The sequence below is a fragment of the Hemiscyllium ocellatum genome, chromosome 4 (assembly GCF_020745735.1).
Source record: "Hemiscyllium ocellatum isolate sHemOce1 chromosome 4, sHemOce1.pat.X.cur, whole genome shotgun sequence".
Taxonomy (NCBI): domain Eukaryota; kingdom Metazoa; phylum Chordata; class Chondrichthyes; order Orectolobiformes; family Hemiscylliidae; genus Hemiscyllium; species Hemiscyllium ocellatum.
Genome location: NC_083404.1, coordinates 41,483,495 through 41,505,243, shown reverse-complemented (window position 1 = coordinate 41,505,243; position 21,749 = coordinate 41,483,495). Strand labels below are relative to the sequence as shown.

The 21,749-nt window shown below is 42.0% G+C and overlaps 2 protein-coding genes across 2 annotated transcripts in view; one reads left to right on the top strand and one right to left on the bottom strand.

Moving 5' to 3' along the window:
• Positions 1–862: 862 nt before the first annotated feature.
• Positions 863–7,451, bottom strand: rpl14 (ribosomal protein L14). Its single transcript, XM_060823015.1, has 6 exons — positions 7,373–7,451; positions 6,930–7,031; positions 5,208–5,302; positions 3,955–4,054; positions 3,750–3,803; positions 863–981 (listed from the first exon to the last, which is right to left on the bottom strand). Exons 1-6 carry the CDS (start codon positions 7,373–7,375, stop codon positions 919–921), a joined length of 417 nt encoding a protein of 138 aa, XP_060678998.1. The 5' UTR covers positions 7,376–7,451; the 3' UTR covers positions 863–918.
• Positions 7,452–15,236: 7,785 nt separating this feature from the next.
• The window catches only part of gask1a (golgi associated kinase 1A), a 51,343-nt gene continuing 44,830 nt past the window's right edge, over positions 15,237–21,749 (top strand). Inside the window, exon 1 of the mRNA XM_060824005.1 lies at positions 15,237–15,311. Coding sequence (XP_060679988.1) covers positions 15,237–15,311 — 75 coding nt within the window. The remainder of the gene's footprint in view (positions 15,312–21,749) is intronic.

Sequence of the window (21,749 nt, the reverse complement as noted above, 5' to 3'; positions counted from 1 at the left end):
CATCAGATTATAGTAAGACATGTCTAAAGAAGGTCTCATGGTTCAAAGGAGGTTTTAAAAAACTTCTTAAAAGGAGACAGTGGTGTGATAATGAAAGAGTTTAAAGGAGCTAAATTTCAGAGCTTAATCCAGACTTCTGCAACTGGGAGCATGAGACACATGCAGCTCTTTAACACCTCATTCTTGACCTCCACCTTTTCCAGTGGGTAATATTAACATAATTGTGGGTGTAAAAGACACCTCACTTTAGTTTTAAATTATTTTTAATGCAAAACATCATTGTGCTCTAAATAAATGCAGGAGTGGTTTAAAGTGACCAAGTATATTAATAATGCCTTTGATTTCAAAGATGTGTTTTATGGCTGCAATTATTATTGTTTCAAACATACCAGATACAATAAATTATTCTAAACTTGCTATTCGTTACTTTTCATTCCAAGAACCAACAACTGAAAATGCATAAATTAAGGCAAGTTTTAAAATTTGTTTTGTGGTTTCCAATGCCTTTTACCTTGAGCATTTAAGCTGTTCAAACTTTGCTGCCCTTGGTATGTAAATGCATGGCTGCGCTGCCAAAGATAGAGCAAGGAAAATTTGGGATACCAAATGAAAGCTTGATCATTCAGTATCAAGTAGAGTATTCAGAGCTGAGAGAAGGGCAAGGCAACAGAGGGATTTGAAAATCAGGATGAAAATTTTACAATGATGTCATTACCAAATGGCGATGGAATGATGAGAAATTTGTGATAAAAGTTAGATTTTGCAGCCTAAATAACATGCAAACACTTCCAACTTCATATGCTATTTTACTTTGTTAATCTACTCAAAAGTACTGAATATTAGTAACAAAGCGATGGACCAATTTAAATTTCTGGTATAAACTTTATTCTTTTGCTTAAACAATGAACATTTATGCTTTTATCCTTTCTTGCTGGCTTCCTTCTTCAGTTTTAACAACTCATGCTTGATGATTTTGTTTCTCTGAGAAGGAAAAAGACAAAATGTTACCGCAACGCAGTCCGATTTATTAAGCATTGCAAACATTGTCAGGGTCACACACTGTTGTTCAACCAAATGGGAACGGTCTGACAGCATCAGGTGTTGACTCTCATTTCTTTGGCATACACTTTCCCCCCTTTGTGACCATGGTGCAAATCATAAAGGGTCTACTAAGTATGCATAACATTATAAATCTTTAGATGACTTTACTTCACATTTTACGTCTCACACTTCAGTAAATTCCATTTTAGATAAGTTATTTTTTGAACAAATATTTATTTTTCTCAGCTTGACAATTATGCAGATTGGGTGCCGGGACCAGTGTTCTAGTGAGTCGTATAATTAATCTTATTGCACATACAAGATCCTGATTGAACTTCACACGATAGATGTTGAAAGAATGTACAAACATATTAGGAATGGTGGGGGAAAGAGTAGTTCAAGAATTGGTAACTTTCCATTCAAGTATAAGATGAGGATAAATTGCATTTTTACAGAAGGTTGTAAGTGTCAAATTCTCTGCCCCAGAACAGCAGTGGAGGCAGAATCATTGAATATGAACGTAAGGAAGATAGATTCAGGACAGAAGAGTCAAAGGTTATCAAGGGCAGTAAAAAAGTGGAATTCAGGCCGCAATCAGATCTAACACGATTTTATTTAAGGATGGCAGTATCAAGGGGCCAAATGGCCTACTCCTGCTCCTGCTCCTAATTTGTATATTTGTTCATGCAACCGGCGCAGTAGAGGGTTTTAAACTAAATAGTAGAGGTCAGGGATCGAGTGAAAAATGAGATCATTTAAAGGGAGAAGACAGGACAAACCAGACTGCAGTAGCAAATAAGAGTAGAGGTTATAAAAATAGTAAAAGGACAGAATTAAAGGCTCTGCACATTAATGCTCATAGCATTTGTAATAAAAGAGATTAATTGCCAGCTCAAATAAATATAATCTCATAGCCATTGTACAGAGAGATGATTGCAAGATGGCAAAGGACGGAGTAGCTGTTTTAGGCATTACATTAGCACCTCAACAGTGGTATCCTGGAAGAATTCAAAAAGTTTAGGGCCAGCCAGACAGGAAATTATCCAACATTTGGTCATGTGCAATGAGACAAGATTAATTTACTTACATCACAGGAAAAGTACCTCTAGTTAGCAATGATTATAATATGAATGCAATGCATTCGAGGCACAGAAGAGTCAGACTTGTAATTAAAATGTAAACAATTGAAAATATGATGGATTTGAAGATAGAAATGGCCAAAGTGAACTATTAAATTAGGGTAAAGGACAAGTTAGCAGAATTGCCGTGGTGGATATTTTGAAAGTTATTTATTAGCAGGCAAAGAGACACTGCAGAGAGAAAATAGCTCAAAGGGAAGTGCACACCATCCGTGGCTAACTAAGTTAACAATAGCATGAAACTGAAAAAGCCATAACACTCAAGCTTGGTGGCCAGAGAATTGGGTAGAATATGAAACCAGTGAAGAATCATACAAAATTAGGGAGAAACTAGAGTACGAGAGACAACTAACTAGAAATATTTTAAAAAGCCACATGTACTTAAAATTGAGAAAAGGTAAAGTGAGCACTGGCTCTCCAGACAGTCTGGTGATTTAACAATGCAAAATAAGGGAACACACACTTTTCAAGCTTCACTCTAGAAGATACAAATAACATCCCAGAGATATCTGTAAACAAGGAGGTATTCTTCATTTATGATGGAGATGAGTCAAAATTGTCTCCAACTGGGTCGAAAGTTTGTGGAGATCTCTCGCCCCACAGCAGAGGAGTTAAGATCACTGAATACCTTAACTTGTTAGGTAGATCCTTGATGAACACAAGATTGGTTGGTTACTGGAACAGGCATTGAAGTGCGGCCGAATCCAGAATTAGACCAGCCATGATCTTAAATGACAGAGTAGGCTAAAAGGGCTGAATGGTCTGCACCTAATTCCAATGGGTGCTCATACCAGTAGTTGATAGCAACAGAAGTCATTTAGTTTCAAACTTTTTACATCATTTAATATAATCACAGCTGATGTGCAACATAACATCATCCATATGGCTGTCTGTGCCATGTTCCTTAACAGGTATCTACATCATTCTTAGCCTTAATGCTTATAACTGTTCAACTAGTTTCTGTTTGCAGGAGAGGGTTCCAAACTTGGATCAGTCTTTGCGTGCACAAGCTTTTCCTAATTTCATTTCTGAAAAACCAGGCTGCAATACTCAGGCTGTCCCCTCAAACAGATGAATTAATTTCTGTACTAAGTTTATCTGCTACCCCCCCCCCCCCACCTCCCAAAGTAGCTAAAAACTTTGATGAAGTCATTCTGCCACCTTCTGTAGCTTTCTAAATTTGAGAGAATACAAAATTGATGTGTGGTAACTCTCTCTGCCGTTTAATCCTGACGATCTTTTTTTGAAAGTTAAATACTACTGAACCTTATTTACCATGAATTTCAGTGAAACTTTGTGATACGTCCTCATACAGCTAATTTCTAGTTTAGTTGAAATGCTTCTTAGTGCTAAACTTAAAGCAGTTATGTAAGATCCCTTTTATCTTGTATCCTCACCACTTAAACAAGCCAATCGCTAAGTACAAGCATACTGTAACAAAATAAATTAAACATATAGATTTATAAAACGGCAAAGCTGATTTCATTAATGGAGAAAGATTTAAAAATAACTACTTAATGAAATACCAGATAATATTAACAATAATCATTCTTGCAAAAGCAAGCTCACCATTTTCTTGGCCTTCATGACTTTGTAGCGATCGAAGTCTGTCATTTTGGCTCTCTGTGAGCAAGAGAAAGTGTTTCAATACAAATTGCTAGATTGTTCAAGTATCTCTTTCCTCAGAGACATTTTAATTATGCAAAATATTGATGCATATATGAAAGATTTTCATCACAATTTACAGTTAAACTAGAACAGGTCCAAGACCTACCTTTGCCCGGGCTTCAATTTTCTGAGCCCAGTGGGTTGCTTTCCATTTCTCAGTAATGTTCTCCTTTTCCCAAGCAGCTTTTACATACTTGTGACGAACACTAAAAATGTAACAACATGTACCTGTTAAGTTATCTGGCTACACAAGGTATGTTGAACTATTTTTAGACTTGACTCCTAATTCAGATTTTTTTGACATGAATCATTTTTCAAATAACACTTAAAAAAAACTCAAGTAATTTATCTGACGGAACACAAGGCAGACAACATAAATTGTTTGAAACAGTAACAATACAAATGGAGGATTGATGTACTTTAGCATGAAAAATTCGATGTATTTTCAAAGTAAAGTCCTTTCTTGGGTGGGCTGACTGATCAAAATCAACTTTCTTAACTAACAGAAGGTAGATAGACAAATTAATACGTGCAGCCATGCAGAAATACACACTGTTGGAGGTCAAACTCATGGCCAAGTGTAGGGTCAATATTGATGATATGCAGTTTTTTGAAATGTTTTACAAACAACATTAAAACTAGCACACAGCATAAATGACAGGGAATATAGGTAGAATGCACAGCCCAAATGAGCCATGCTGCTTTTCATACTTCACATGAAACTCCTTTAAATTCTCTTCATCCAACGCAACACAACATTCAATTTGTTGCTCCATCATGTATTGACCCAGATTTCCCTTAAATGCATCTGTCAGTTGCCTCAATACTTCCTATTCTAATCACTGTCTGGAAGATCCAGTGCTAAAATACCTCAGAAGTTCTGCCCTGAATTCCGTGTTTTTTTTGTTTTTGAAGGAAATCTGTAGGAGCTGTCAGCACGCACGCATGAATGCAAAGAACTTCAACTAAGGTCATCAAATACATTTTGGTAATGTGGTTGAGACATCAGACATTTACATTGTAGCAAAAGCCCACACAGCAAAGCTAGTCTATAGATAAATGGGTAACAACTATGCAATTTGCCACTCCATGAAGGAAATCACATGATCAACCCCAAATTCTGCAACAGTGCAGTGTAAGTTATGACTTCAACTTGATTATATTCAGTCCACTTGAAACCTGATCGTTGAACTCGATTTAAAAACATTGGCAATTTGGACTGTAACAGAGAAACCAGGTTTAAATCCAAACCAAAATTCTGAACAATCTGAAGAATTGATGAGTTCAGCTTTTTATTAAACTAAATACTTTGTATAAAAAGGAAATACAATTTTACTTAAAAAAAAACCTGGACCTTACCTGTGTGGGATTTGAATCTTGAAGTCAGTAAGTTGCATACACTTAAATGGCATTGCCTGTCGCCTGACTCCACTGCATGGGCCATCAACCAATGCCTATAAAAGTGGGCTGGTTAGATGCAGTTCATAATTGAAGTTTGCAAGTGCAATCATACATATAAAGATTCCATGGGTAAAGGGTAAATTCCCCAAACAGTTCACAGCAATGGCAATGAAGAAACTCAGTTGCTGTTATCAGCCAGATCGAAGGGAAACACAGATTGTTCTACCTTTGTAGGAAATTGTGTGTTTGGGGATGAGATTGAGTGAAAGGAACAGTACCTGAAAGAACACCAACTGACATGATACAGGTTACGAATATCTGATGGTCTTTCATGTATCAACCAAGCAAACAGAAACTCTTTTTATTTGAAGTATCATTTGTTAATTCATGTGCAAGTTCTGTTTTATAATTTCCTCTTGGTTAATGTGATTTACAGTTACAATGAGGATTATAAAATAAACTCCATTTACAGCACTGCAACTGTCAGAAACAAAAAGGAATTGCTGGAAAAGCTCAGCCAGTCTGGCAGCATCTGTGCAGAGAAATCAGAGTTATGGTGTTCTGAGGAAGGGTCAGTCTCCACAGATGCTGCCAGACTTGTTGAGCTTTTCCTGATGAAGGACTTTTGCTCGATTTTCCTGCTCCTCGGATGCTGCCTGACCTGCAGTGCTTTTCCAGCACCACTCTAATCTAGACTCTGATTTCCAGCATCTGCAATTTTCACTTCTGCCCTGCTGAGCGTTTCCAGCAATTTGTTTTTGATTTATAGCACCCACAGTTTTACTGAAACTGTCAGGCTTTTTTTTTATTGTAGATAGATTTAAGTTGGAGCTTGATCCATCACTTCTGGTTCTGCAGCAGATGTTCTCAAACTAGAGTGCACAGGGGGCTTTCATACAGGGCAGATGACCATTTAGAGGATTATACTCAAGAACAGGAGACTGCACAACATCCAGAGTGCCAGTAACGGCTCTACCTCCACTATGTCCCCCATGATTCTGCTCTCACAGAAAAGCAATTCCACTGTGCTTGTCCTCTCCTGATTCTATCAAGTATAAGCAAGAACCTGTTATGAGAAGGTGCTGTACCCACTTCAATTTACACCTTGCATTTCCAAGTTAATGTGGAGAAAGAGAATCGTCAAAAAAAAGGATTGCTGAACTAGCAGAGGGTGCATAATTCTCTTTCTCCACATTAACTTGGAAATGCTAGATATAAACTGAAGTGGGTACATCACCTTCTCATAACAGGTTCTTGCTTATACTTGACAGAATCAGGAGAGGACAGGCGCCGTGGAATTGCTTTTCTGTGAGAGCAGAATCATGGGGGACATAGTGGAAGTCGAGCCGTTACTGCACAGCATCCAGAGTGCCAGTCTCCTGTTCTTGATATAAACTGAAGTGGGTACATCATCTTCTCAAATTCTTGTTTATACTCGATAGAATCAGGAAAGGACATGCACAGTGGACTGGGTGTTCTGCGAGAGCAGAATCATGTGGGGGACACAGTGGAAGTAGAGCCGGTGCTGATGAAATATTTAACACGAATAAATTTCAACTCAGCCGATGGGCAGCACCGTGAAACAGTGACCTTATTGAAGCTAGTACCCAGCGATGACGAATTTCACTGAGACTGAACAATCTCTACGTGATGTAAAAGGACCCAAGTGAGCGTGCCTACCCTGTTCTGGTCAATAACATCGACAATTGCCACCAGTTTGCCAGCGTGTGGGCCAAAGGCGATATAGGCCACGCGGCCGATCTCCACGTATCGCTTGTAGACCTGAAAAACAGAAGAAAATCAGCGGGGGAGTGCAGAGGGAGCGGATTGTAATTGCTCTCTGGCCGGGGCCGGGGTGGGGGTGGTGTGTGGTGGGGTCCGGGTCCGGGGGTGGGTGGGGTGGAGCTGACACTATCCTGCGGGATGCCGGGGCCTCGGGCCTAGGACACGCGGTACCCTGCAAAGGGGCTTATTTCCCCTTCACTGCAGCCCCCCGGAAGATCAGGACTAAAACATTAATGCTACTTGTGTGGCTAACGTGATGACGGACCCGGGCCTCTGGCGGCCCGGAGCTGCGGGAGCGTGTATCCTAAAGCAGACAGCTCCATCCCGCTCACACTCACCATGGCGGCCGTCCACAGCAGAGAGAGAGAGAGAGGGGGGGGAGGGGAAAGGACAAGAGAGACTTCCGCTTCCGGCCTGACTCCGGCAGCTCCTGCACATGCGCACACTCCCGCCCAGCGCAGGCACGTCCCGATCCGTGCGCGCGCACGCACGCCCTGTCCGAACCAGTGCCGCGAGCGTCATAGGGCGGCATCTTCGGTTCCTCAAAGGGGCAGCAGGGGGAGCCTGCTGGATCCCTGAGTGGAAGATGCTGGGTTCCAAGGTAGGCAGGCAGGAGGCTGCAGGCACACAGCAAGCCCAGGCAGCATCAGGAGGTGGGCAAGTCAATGTTTCAGGTATAACCCTTCTTCAGGACTTGCTGTGTTCTTCCAGCTTGCAGCTTGTCTACCCGATTTATCAAAGTTTGGAGATGCTGGTGTTGGACTGGGGTGTGCAAAGTTAAACATCACACAGCACCAGGTTATAGTCCAACAGGCCTAACTGGAAGCACCAGCTTTCAGAGTGCTGCTCCTTCATCAGGTGGTTGTTGTAAGACACAGAATTTATAGCAGAAGTCTACAGTGTGATGTAACTGAAATTATACATTGAAAAATACCTTGATTGTTGTTAAGTCTCATCTTTTAGAATGACCATGTTAGTTTCACTTGTTTCATATGTAAATCACAAAACGTTTTTTAAAAGCTATATTCTCAGGTTAACTTTAACAATTGGTATTAGCCTAGATAATGTGTTGAAGGTGTTAGCCCCCAGTGTGCTGTTGTCTGTGCCATAATGTTTAAACTGATTCTAATCTAAAAAATGAGTTAACACAGTCTTGCATGGATTCATGCAGTTCTTGAGCACAGTACAATGTAACTCTGCAAGTACAAATTCACCCCACAAACGTATGTGTGTATGTGGGTTTGTGTGTGTGTGTGTGTGTGTGTGTGTGTGAGAGAGAGAGAGACACTCTCACATGCACCCTCTCACAGACTGAGACCCCTTTACACTCACTCACACACACACACACACACATATACACTCTCTTTCACAGACACTCACAACCCCCACCCCAGACACACACACACAAACCCACATGCATATGTATACACGTATGTGGAGTTACATTGTACTTTGCTCAAAAACTACATGAATCCATGCAAGACTCTGTCAACTATCCTATCATCCCGTTGCAGATTCCAGTTTTCCTAAGGCTCCTTGATGCCACACTCAGTCAAATGTGATCTTGATGCCAAGGGCTGTCACTCTTACCTCTGAAAATCAGCTCTTTTGTCCATGTTTGAACCAAGGATGTAATGAGGTCAGGAGCTGAGTGGCTCTGACAGAACCAAAACTGTGCAACACTGAGCAGTTGCTGCTTAATGGCCCTGTTGATGACACCTTCTATCGAGTGTAGACTCATGCTACCAAGTGCTAACAGTGCTATCAAGCAGCAATCTTCAGCCAGAAGTCCTGAGTGGATGATCCATCTCAGCTTCCTCCAGTGGTTCCAGCATTGCAAGTGCCAGTATTCGGCCAATTCAATTCACTCCACGTGATATCGAGAAACAGTTGGAGGCACAAGATACTGCAGTGGCTATGGATCCTGACAATATTCTGGCAATTGTACTGAAGACTTGTGCTCCAGAACTTGTCGCTCTGCTCTGCTAGCCAAGCTGTTCCATTACAGCTACAACACTGGCATCTACCCAATAAAGTGGAAACTTGCTCAGGTCTGTGCTGTACACAAACAGCAGGACAAATCCAACCCTGCCACATCACACCTTCCATCAAGCTGTGGAATCTAGGCTGGACCTAGTATTTGTTTTGTTACACTGTTTTTCTGGAAACGTTGATCTGTCTGTTGCCCATTTTCCATTCTTCTGCAGTTATGTAGTGCCTGGTTCTAAACAGCACTATTAATATCTTTAATTGTCACTGTTCCATGAACAATCTGAGGAGATTGAATTTTTGGTTCATTTGCCACAGCGGGCAGCCTTTGTATGGTAATGTTTTCACTCTCGCGTTATAATTACTGGTGAGTCTAAGGACCAACAGGGGTTGGGGACTTTGTCTGCTTTTCTTTATATTTGGAAGATTGAATGGTTATATGAAAGGGATTTTCATTAGACTGTGCTTGTGAACTCTGATGATCTTTTGCGATGAGATTTTTCAGCCAAGGCAGAATATCAGGTATAACTTCAAGAAACACTTTATAACTGGAATAACCGGAAGAATGTGCTCTCCTTGTTCACCCGAATCAATCATAGAGAGCATGTTATGAAGAAGAATTGTTCATGGGTTGCTTCTCCATCTCTGCATAGCCCAAGATATGGAATGCCTGGGGACTCTATTGAAGAGAAGACATCAGGGACTGAAGCTGCTCAATATAAGATCTCCTAGCTGCAATTCCTAAGGGGGTTACCAGGTGCCAGCATAATTCTGGCTTCTATCACTAATATTAAGCAAAATTTAAAAACTCGCACAACACCAGATTATAGTCCAAGGGTTTATATGGAAGCACCAGCTTTCAGACCTTCGCTCCATCATCAGGTGGTTGCAGAGGTTAAGATCAAACTCATAGAATTTATAGCTAAAGGAGTCCAGCGTCATGGAGATGTGATACAGTAAACAATCTTAGATTAAAACTTTCAACTTCTATAATGGGATATGTTGGTTTCTGTTCTTTGATATGTCATCCCCAGAACTTGTTTTAAATTACATTCTCAAGGTAGCTCAGCTTTTGAAATAATAGTTGTGAAGTCTGTCTGTGTCCCAATGCAATGTCAGACTGACAAACCCTGTGTATAGTTTTACAGAGTTTTACATGGATTCATGTAGTTTTTGAGCAAAAGACACAGACTTACCCTACATGGATTTCAACTCAGTTTCATCGTTTGTGTTTTGAATCCAACCAGGATTACAAGTGCCTCCAGGACATACAACGTTCCTCGGACCACTGTTCCTGCCACAACCTGTGATCCACAATTAACGCCATGCGTCAGCATATGTGCACACTCGACTCCAATCTGCAGCAACATTGACTCACCTCTCTAAAAGCTGCACTGGTGCCCAGTTTAATTTCATTCCTTGCCTCATCCGTCACCTCAACGAAAGTTTTTTTTCTCTTTCTTCCAGACATTAAGGCGTGCAAGCTCCAACAACCAATGGACTCCAAATTCCGTCCTGTGGGCCACCCCTCAGCACCTACACATTTCCAGCCCTCGGATACCATTACATTCTGTCCCCCTGAGGCCATTCATACCAGCCCCAGCCCTTGCTGTGTTTTCACCACACGTTTTATTTTGCTCAAAAATGTAATTCTGCAAAAACACATGACATATGTAAAGAAGGACATATCCTTCCTTCTTTTTCTTAACCAAACACTCAATTTATTTAGTCATCCAGCATTCCCTATATCTACCAGTCTTTCCTTTCAACCTAACAGGAATATACTGTCCCAGGACTCTCGCTATCTCATTTCTGAAGGCTTCCCATTTTAGATTAGATTATATCAGATTCCCTACAGTGTGGAAACAGGCCCTTCTGCCCAACAAGTCCACACTGACCCTCCGAAGGGTAACCCACCAAGACCCATTTACCCTCTGACTAATGCACCTAACACTATGGGCAATTTAACATGACCAATTCACCTGACCTGTATATCTTTGGATTGTGGGAGGAAACCAGAGCACCTGGAGGAAACCCATGCAGACACTGGGAGAATGTACAAACTCCACACAGACAGTCGCCTGAGGCTGGAATCGAACCTATGTCCCTGGTACTTCGAGGCAGCAGTGCTAACCACTGTGCCGCCCCTTTACCCGCAAACATCTGCAACCAAGCAGCTTTTGAAAGTTCTTACCTAATATAGTCAAAATTAGCCTTCCTCCAATTTAGAACCTCAACTTTTAAATCTCTATCCTTTTCCATCACTATTTTAAAACTAATAGAATTATGGTCACTGGCCCCAAAATGCTCCCCCACTGACACCTCAGTCACCTGCCCTGCCTTATTTCCCAAGAGTAGGTCAAGTTTTGCACCTTCTCTAGTAGGTACATCCGTAGATTGAATCAGAAAATTGTCTTGTACACACTTGAAATTCCTCTCCATCTAAACCTTTAAGACTATGACAGTCTCAGTCTATGTTTGGAAAGTTAAAATCCTCTACCATAACCACTCTATTATTCTTACAGATAACTGAGGTCTCCTTACAAATTTGTTTCTCAATTTCCCTCTGACTGTTAGGATGTCTATAATATAATTCCAATAAGGTGCTCATCCCTTTCTTATTTCTCAGTTCAACCCAAATAACTTCCCTGGGTGTATTTCCAGGAATATCCTCCCTCAGTATAGCTATAATGCTATCCCTTATCAAAAATACCACTCCCCTTCCTCTCTGGCCCCACTTTCTATCCTTCCTCTGGCACTTGTATCCTGGAACATGAAGCTGCCAGTCCTGCCCATCCCTGAGCCATGCTTCCGTAATTGCTATGATATCCCAGTCCCATGTTCCTAACCATGCCCTGAGTTCATCTGCCTTCTCTGTTAGGCCCCTTGCATTGAAATAAATGCAGTTTAATGTATCAGTCCTACCTTGTTCTCTGCGTTGTTCCTGCCTGCCCTGTTTGACTCGCTTCTGTTCTCAACTGTACCAGTCTCAGATTGAATCTCTTTCCTCACTATCTCCCTGAATCCCACCTCCCCCCCCCCCCCCCCACCTTACTAGTTTAAATCCTCCCAAGCAGCTCGAGCAAATCTCCCTGCCAGTATATTAGTCCCCTTCCAATTCAAGTACAATCCATCCTTTTTGTGCAGGCCACTTCTACCCCAGAGAGATTCCAATGATCCAAAAATGTGAATCCTTCACTCATACGCCATCTCCTCAGTCATGCATTCATCTGCCTTATCCTCCTATTCCTACCCTCACTATCTCACAGCACCAGGAGTAATCCTGATATTACTACTCTCGAGGATCTCCTTTTTAAATTCCCGCCAAACTCTCTATTGTCCCTTTAGAATCTCATTCTTTTCCCTTCCTATGTCATTGGTTCCTGTGTATACAACGACATCCTGCTGGTGCCTCTCCCCCATGAGAACATTCTGCCTCCTCTCTGCGACATCCTTGATTCTGGCACCAGGGAAGCAACACGCCATTCTAATTTTTCACTGCCGACCACAGACAAATGTCTGCCTGCCTCAGACCAGAACATCCCCTAACACAATTGATCTCTTGGAATCCGGTGTACCCCTTTTTGCATTTGAGTAGGTCTCAATACCAGAAACTTGGCTGTTCATGCTACATTCCCCTGATAATCCATCACCCCCTACATTTTCTGAAACAGCATGCTTGTTTGAAATGGGATAGCCACAGACACTCCTGCACTACCTGCCTACTTCTCTTACCTTTCCTAGAGTTAACCCATCTATGTGACTGTATATGCAACTTTTCTCCATTTCTATTATCTGCCATCCATCATATCCCCTTGCTCTTGTAAATTCCTCATTGCTGAAAATGTGTTGCTGGTTAAAGCACAGCAGGTTAGGCAGCATCCAAGGAACAGGAAATTCGACGTTTCGGTGCTGAGTTCAAGGGAATCGACTGAGACAAGGTGGGGGGAGAGGAAATGAGGAAACTGGAGAAATCTGAGTTCAAGGGACTCAGCACCACCCTCCTAACCTGCAATCCTCTTCCTGACATCTCCGCCCCCACCCCACTCCGGCCTATCACCCTCACCTTGACCTCCTTCCACCTATCACATCTCCATCGCCCCTCCCCCAAGTCCCTTCTCCCTACCTTTTATCTTAGCCTGCCTGGCACCCTCTCCTCATTCCTGATGAAGGGCTCTGGCCCGAAACGTCGAATTTCCTGTTCCTTGGATGCTGCCTAACCTGCTGTGCTTTAACCAGCAACACATTTTCAGCTCTGATCTCCAGCATCTGCAGACCTCACTTTTTACTCGATAAATTCCTCATTGCCCCTAACTATCTCTCTAACCGATCCATTTGATCTGATAGCATTTGCAACCAATGGCATTTATTGCAGATATAATCCTCAGTAACACGTAAACTCCCCCTAAACTCCCACATCCGACAAGAAGAGCATACCGCTATACTAAAAGCCATTTTTGATTCTTTCAAACTATAGACCCAGAAAATAGCACTGTCTTATTCCTCTACAAAACACTACTCCTGGCTAACCTCGTACTTATGGCTTATATTTTTAAGTTTATTCAAGTGACATCTCTCAATAAAGCATATAATCAAGAAATAACTCACTCTACTCACTACTGTAGACTTACTGTAAGGTCATACTTAAAAATATTCACTTAACTGTTTCTGTGCTGTGACCTCTCCAAACGGGATCCTCCAAAATTAGTTGAGAATTTCGCTGTTTGTTAATTTTCCCAGACGCACTCAATGTCCAGCGATCCATGAATTCAAACAGCAAAGGCAGTAACTACAGCTGGGAGTGATGTTTATCTGTGCCACCAAAGTGCCCTCAATAGGTATTTTTTTCTCTCTCCCACTAAGAAACAATACACTCCCTGGTTCCACATCTGGGGGAGCCAACTGGCCTGAGTGTTTCTGAGGGCATGTGTGTCTACATGGGTCAGACGTGCTGAGTGTTTCTTGCCAGAGATTTGCGTGTGTGCGCGCGCGTGTGTGTGTTAGTAGTATGGTGGTGAAGGCAGGCTGCAGAGGCATCTGTGGTGGAGCACCCTGTTGCATGTCTTCAATCCTGGGAGCCAGTTGGTAGAAACCTTATCAAAAAATTTCCAATTCACTGTCTTAAACTGAAAGGAGTTGGGAAAGAGCTGTAAAATACAGAAATAATGTAGTACCGAAGGAAACCATTTGTTCCTTTGTATCTATGCTCCCTCTTTCATTTCACCCACCTGTTGTTTCTGCAAATCCCCACAATATCTTTTTCCTTTAGGTTTTTATCCAACACCTATTTGACGACTGTTTTTGCCTTCATTATCTTTCCTGAATGTTTAAAACTTCTAGACCTTGTATGTGAAATGTTTAGCCCTGGCTATTTAATTTTAATTGTGAATTTTGATCGATTGTGTAATACCAAATAGAGTTTTATTAGCAGTTCATTCACTCGTCTCAAACAGTGAACCCTAAAGTAATGAAACTGCACCAACCTTATCAGGTAAAACGAGTAGTTCCCTTGGTACTGGTTTATGACAGACTGACAACTGTTGTATAGAAGAAAAAGGGTAATAATTACACTCCTTCCCAGACTCCAGGGGACGCTTTTCACTTGACATTCTTTAAGCTGTCAAACTGTGAAAATAGCAAATGAAAATGTACCCAGAATAGCTTTCTACTTACTTCAGTGCAGAGCTATGCTGTACCTCTACAGGCAGTGATGCCCAATTGAGTTCTTGCTGTGCATCCTTTATTGACAGTTGCTCTTTTTGTGCCTACTTGAACCCTCAGGCAGTGAATTCCCAAATGAGCCTTTACCAGATGTGTTTTTAATCAAGTCTGATCCAGCAGTTCAGCTTTGCCAGTTCACACTGACAACTGTTTGGTATGCTCATGTTTCAGCCTGATGCTCTGCATCCCACATTGTTAATTGTCATCTACATGCAATTTACACTTACTAGTTCATCTCTCCCATAGCACAGCCTGCAGGGAGATATTTCAAAAGGTGTGTATCTCTCACTGTCTGCTTTAGTCTTTTTTTGAGTGGTTCTCACATATTACCTTATAGTTTCTATCTCTGTCTATGTTTTGTCTTGATTGCTCCCACAGTGGGAGTTTCTAATTTATCCCTTTTTGTTGCTCTCAGTTTATGCCTCTTAAAACTATAATCTTACAGTTTACATTGTTTTGCCTTTTTTTTAGAAAATCCATGCATACAGGAAGATGACAGTCAACGCACAAACAAAAGACAGAGGAGGAAGATGGATTTTGGAACAAAAAGCCAAAATGACATCCCGTGTGAGTACAACAAAATGAGACTGTCCCTCCTCGTCCGGCTTAATCTGTCTGCAGTCTTTGGCACCACTGATGAAATCTTCTGTCTCCCTGCCTTTCTACCATCATCCAACTGGGTGGGACTGCAATACTTTGTTCCATTCTTATCTGTCTTGTCTTAGCCAGGGAATCACTTGCTCTGGTGCCGTCACATCTAGCCTCTCCAAATGACTTATCTTTGCTACCCTTTATTTCTTATCTACATGCTACCCCTTGGCAATATCATTCATAAACACAATATCACTTTTTGCATGTATCTTGATAAGACCCAGATTCACTTCATCGCCACTAGTATTTATCTGCCTGCTGTGCCATCCAGCACTAGCTGAGCAGACATTTTTTTCAACTAAATATTGAGAAGTCCAAAGCCATTTGTATTCCAGTATAATCCTTGGTCACACGTGCTATACTCTCTGTGCAAACTGCCTGAGTCTAAACTAGACACTTTGCAATCTTGATGTCATATTTGATCCCATATTTTGACTATCACAAGATTTTAACCTCCATTTCTTTGCCCAATTCCACTTTGTCTCAGCTTGACCACAGTTAAAACTCTCATCCATATTTTTGATACCTTCTAGATTTGACTATCTTAATAAACTCCTAGTTGTTCTCTCACTTCCTACCACCTGTGCATTTGAAATCATCTAAAAATCTATTGTTCATGTATAACCTCATAATAAATTCCATTCACCATCTTTCTTTTAGATTAGATTACTTACAGTGTGGAAACAGGCCTTTCGGCCCAACAAGTCCACACTGACCCGCCGAAGCGCAACCCATCCAGACCTATTCCTTTACATTTACCCCTTCACCCAACACTAGGGGCAATTTAGCATGGCCAATTCACCTAGCCTGCACATTTTTGGACTGTGGGAGGAAACCGGAGCACCCGAAGGAAACTCCACACAGTCAGTCGCCTGAGGTGGGAATTGAACTCAAGTCTCTGGCGCTGTGAGGCAGCAGTGCTAACCACTGTGCCATCATGCTGCCCACTGTTGTTAGCTCCGAGTCTGCCAATGCCTTAATTTTAAAATTATTTCCTTATTTTCAAATCATTCCACAACCTGAGCCCTCCTTACTTCTATAATTTCATCCCCTTCCCACCCAAAGATATCTGTGCATTTTCAACTCTGGCATCTTTCTTCCTTTGAAATTTATTTCTTTTTCTAAATTTTGGTCACCTGACCTTATATTTTCTTATGTGACTCAGTGTAATTTTTTTTGAAGATTTTCCTGTGAAGTGTCTTGCTTTTTCCTGCTTACGTGCTTCAGGTGCTTATGTTTTATATGAGCAATACATTATTCCTTGAAGTGCCTTGAGATGTTTTACTGTGCAAACTGCCAGATAAATGCAAGTTGTTGTTGCAAGTGGCCTAAGGATGAGGCATGACTAGAGACTGCACTATTTTAAGGATAACAGCAGAGTTTTTCCAATGTCATGGCCAGTACTTATTCACCAACCAGCATCATCAAAACAGATTGATGTTATTCCTCACCACCAACTAAAAGTGTTAATGTTTTATCTAAAAGGAGACGACCTCTGATAAAGCAGGACTCCCTCAGTACTCTGCTGAATGTCAGTCAAGGATATTGCTTGAAGGGGACTTAAATCCACACCTTCTGATTCAAAAGCCCACTAAGCTAAGCGGATATGCCAAATATAATGTGCAACTAAGTATGTCACATTGTACTTCCTGGCACGTTGGCACCATTTTCAGTGTTGTGTTGTCTAAGACTGTTTTGACTTCTTGGTGTCAATTTAGTTACCATGACAGTAGATGTGACATTTCAAATTTGCACAGAATACTTCAGAATACGTATTCTGAGTGCATTAATGTACTGGAAATTAAAACTAGGTAAAAGCAAACAGCGTTTGAGATCAGAGGAATGGTTTTAATTTGTCTTGCATTTTTCCTGCATGTTCTCAGGTGCTTAAGTTTTATACCAGTAATACATTAACACTGATACCTGACCATGCAATCAATGTGAGATTGGGAAAGATTTTGCATTTTGACAGTAGAGCAGGACTATGGTAATGTTGAATAATTTCTTTTGAAGCTTTTGATGTTTTACTTTGATGATTTGAACAAGTCAAACCTTTGCATCTGGGAACTCACTGCATTTAATAAGAAGTTAGATAAATATTGGAGTTAGAAAGGAATAGAAGAAATATGTTGATGAGGTAGTGAAATTATGTAGGTTAGGAAAAGGTAGCATGCAGTAGCATGGTCCAGTTGGGCCAGATGACCTGTTTCTGTGCTGCAAACTCGATATGATTAAACAATGTGTTTTTAAATTCCTAGTCATATTTGTAACTTCTGAAAGAGAAATGCATGGAAGAAGTGTCATGACATTGCAGCCACAAAGATCTAAAGAAAGGTGACAGCAATACAGAACTAAAAGGTGGTTCAGAAATTACTACCCAACAGAGGCTTCTTGCAGCTGAATATCCAAATGTGATTTTTGCACCAGCATCTTGTACTTTTCTCTCCAAATACTGTGGTTACGACAGGATCTGGAACTCCTGAAGGAGAAGCTAATGAACAGGAAGACCTTTGACAAATGGCACAACAGGCTAGCATGCCTCAAAGTTTCCCAAAGCAGCACTGAATACTTTTGAACAGGCAGATAGACACCTTTTTTCCCTTCTTGGAACAGTACACCTTGGATATTAAGGCCAAAGTTAAAGATCTCACAACACCAGGTTATAGTCCAACAGGTTTATTTGGAAGCACTAGCTTTCAGAGCACTGCTCCTTCAGAGCAGCACTCCCAAACCTAGTGCTTCCAATTAAACCTGTTGGACTAGAACCTGTTGTTGTGTGATTTTTAACTCTGTACACCCTAGTCCAACACCAGCACCTCCAAGTCAATACATTAAGGATAGATAACTGTTGCAGTCAATGCCAGCAGTGTGGTCCAGAGGAACTGAATTAAGTGCTGCAAAATGTTTAATGATTTCACAAAGCTGATCAACATCCGTGAATTATCATCACTTACTTTTTCCTACAAATAAACCACTAGCTTCACACACTGTTGCGACCTCCAATCTGTTACCATAACTATCAATGTAGAGTTATACCCCATACTGATAGCCTCACATCAACCCTTGTACATTTTAGCTCAAGCTGCAGGCTGTACACTCATTCTCGTAGCTTGTGCACATTGCCAGCTGTTCAATTGTGTCAAGCACATCACCCAGACAGAAACATTCACAGAAATGTTACCACTTTCCTTGCGGGAAAAAATGGACAATAATTGGAGGCATGATTTCATGTCCACACCACTTCATCTTGCCATCCCCATTCTGCATTTTGTTATGATTTAAAATTTGCAGATAGTGTAACTATACACCTCCTGCATTCCACCCTTCCCTCACCCCAATCCTGGCATTTAAGCTTTTTATGTATTCACAATTCCAAGAATTACCAGACAGCCAATGCTCTGGATAATTAAATTACTCGAGGATCAAGGGACTGATGAAGAAGAAAAAACATCACTGGATCTGATCCTTGCAGCTACAGGCTTCAGAGGATAGCGTTTCAATGAGCTTTGCTCATAATGTGGGAAAAAGGATAACATGGGTGCCAATTCCCATAATATCATCTTATGTGGCTCAGTGTTAACTTTAGTTTAATAGTTCTCCTCTGAAGCATTTTGAGCCATGTTATTTTTTTAAAGATACTTTCCAAATACAACCTGTTGCTGCTAAGGTACCACTCCAGGGAGTTGCAGTGCCTCTGTGGAAGATATCATTTGTGCTCTTACTGTCAATTGGTCAGTGCCTGTGCTGAACTAGTACACATCTTAACCAGACCTTCAATGCACAAAGGCACTTGAGGCCATCTTGCAAGGCAATCTGCCATATCCCCAATAAAATAAAGATCAGCATTCTCAAAAAGCAGGTACAGTCACAGAGTAGCACTTTAGGGAAACACAAGGCCAGGCAAAGATATCCATAGAACAGGCACTGGGGGAATGCATTTGCAATGTAAGAGAGGATGTTTTGCTGGATATAATGGATGTGGGTTGGTTGCTTTGTTATGGCCTTTGTTTCAGGCTTGTGGCTGAGAAGATACTATTATTGTCTGTAACTGGGGTGTGGTAAGGATCAGGAATAGTGAGCAGTGGGGATTTGGGATTGTTTTCAGGAGAACTGGAGTTGTTTGAACTGCTGCCCATTTAAAAGGTGGGTGTGCCAGATGGCTTCACTATTTCATTTCTTCTTTCTCCTCCTGAGATAGTAACCAATCCTTGATGGCAAGGTCCATACCTTCATGATGACCAGATTGTGGAGGACATAACAGACCGCCACAAGTTGGGACAACCATTGCAGTGAGGGTTGTTCCAGAGCAGCTGAGGTGATGGAACCCAGTTTGCTCTTGGACGATGTTTCTTATAGTAACATGGCTCTCATTATATGCATGTGAGGCACATGTGATTGGGTTGCTGAAGGAAGTCATGAGTTAGGTGTTGAATGAAGAATTTTTGATGCCCTTCAGCCAGACTCTGATTTGACTGAAAGATTGATGGCTAACACAGAATGGACACATCTTGAGTGGTAGGTGAAAGTGAGGACTGGAGATGCTGGAGATTAGAGAGTGTGGTGCTGGAAAAACACAGCAGGTCAGGCAGCATCCAAGGAGCAGGAAAATCGACTTTTCGGGCAAAAGCCCTTCATCCGGAATGCGACTGGGAGCCCCAGGGGTGGAGAGATAAATGGGAGGGGGGTGAGACTTGGCAGGAAGGTAGCAGAAAGAGTGCAATAGGTGGAAGTAATGGTGATAGTTCAGAGGGGAGGGGATCGATGGGAAGGAAAATGGACAGGTAGGACAAGTCATGAGGGCAGTGCTGAGCTGGAAGGTTGGAACTGGGTTAAGGTGGGGGGAGGGGAAATGAAGAGACTGGTGAAATCCACTTTGATGCCATGGGGTTGGAGAGTTCTGAGGCGGAAGATGTGGCATTCTTCCTCCAGGTTTCGGGTAGTTAGGTAATGACTATGGAGGAGGCCCAGGATCTGAACGTCCTTGGCGAATTGGGAAGGGGAGTTGAAATGTTCAGCCACAGAGTGCTGTGGTTGGTTGATGTGGGTGTCCTGGACATGTTCTCTGAAGCACTCTGCAAATAGGAGTCGTATCTCCCCAATGTAGAGGAGACCACATCAGGAGCAACGGATACAGTAAATGACATGTGTGGATGTGCAGGTGAAACTTTATGGATGTGGAAGGCTCCTTTGGGGCCTTGGATGGAGGTGAAGGGGGAAGTGTGAGCACAGGTTTTGCAAATCCTGCAGTGGCAGGGTATGGTGCCGGGAAGGGAGCGTGGGTTGCTGTGGGGCATGGACCTGACAAAGCAGTCGTGGAGGGAACGGTCTTTACGGAAAGCTGATAGGGGTGGGGAGAAAAATATATCTGTGGTGGCGGGGTCCGTTTGTAGGTGGCGGAAATGGTGGAGGATAATGCAATGTATACGGATGTTGGTGGGTGGGAGGTGAGGACCAGGGGGTACTCGTCATGAGTGATACCAGGATAGCAGGTATCACTAGCACGAAGCACTTTCAGCAGCTGGCATCCTTTGCATTTGTAGTATACTTCACCACTGAGACATAGTGCCCACAAAAACAAGTGTGTGCAGTTGATGCTGTGGGAAAGCCACCATTCTGGAAAAGTCACCATGTGGTCTGCACAGTGAAGACCAGCCTTCTGGTATAAAGAACCTGTGTCATCTCTCTGATGCAGCAACTGATGGCTAACTAGGAAATGTTAGCTATCTTTCCTGTCAGTTTGGAAGAATCCCAATATGAAAAAGTTGACAGTCGTGGACACTTTCACAATCAATGTTAGTGTCATTCTCATCTTGCTTTGAAGCTAGAAATCTAGTACCACGAGATGAAAGAGTTCTGTGAGCACATCCTTTGTGAATTGCAGATGATTCACACTGATGCACTCTGATCCTGCCTGAGGCAAAGGGAAGAAAATGGTGGTCCCAAAGCACCTCAGGTGGGCATGGACTCTGGCTGAGAGCCCCTTCACCTTTTTATGAGCACCCTGTTTTTTTATTTGCTGTCTGTACACTATCTCCCTATTATGCTGCAGCCCAAGTGGGACTGCTACTGTAGTACCTATGACTGAGAGCAAGTGGTTTGCCCAGGTTCCTTGCAGACCCAACCAAAGTCATTGCCACTTATAGCACTGCTCCCTGCAAACATCACTCACTGTAAGCAACTCCTCAAAACGCTGGCATTTCCAAAGACTCAATCAGACCCACCAAAAGAATCAGAAACTAAACGCAAGGTGGTAATCCTTTTAAATAGTGCTGGTGGGGAGTTGAGAACTTTCTTGTTGTTGAATACAGATTCAGTTTTTTGTTTTTAAGGGAGGCCTCTGATCTCTGCAGTGAG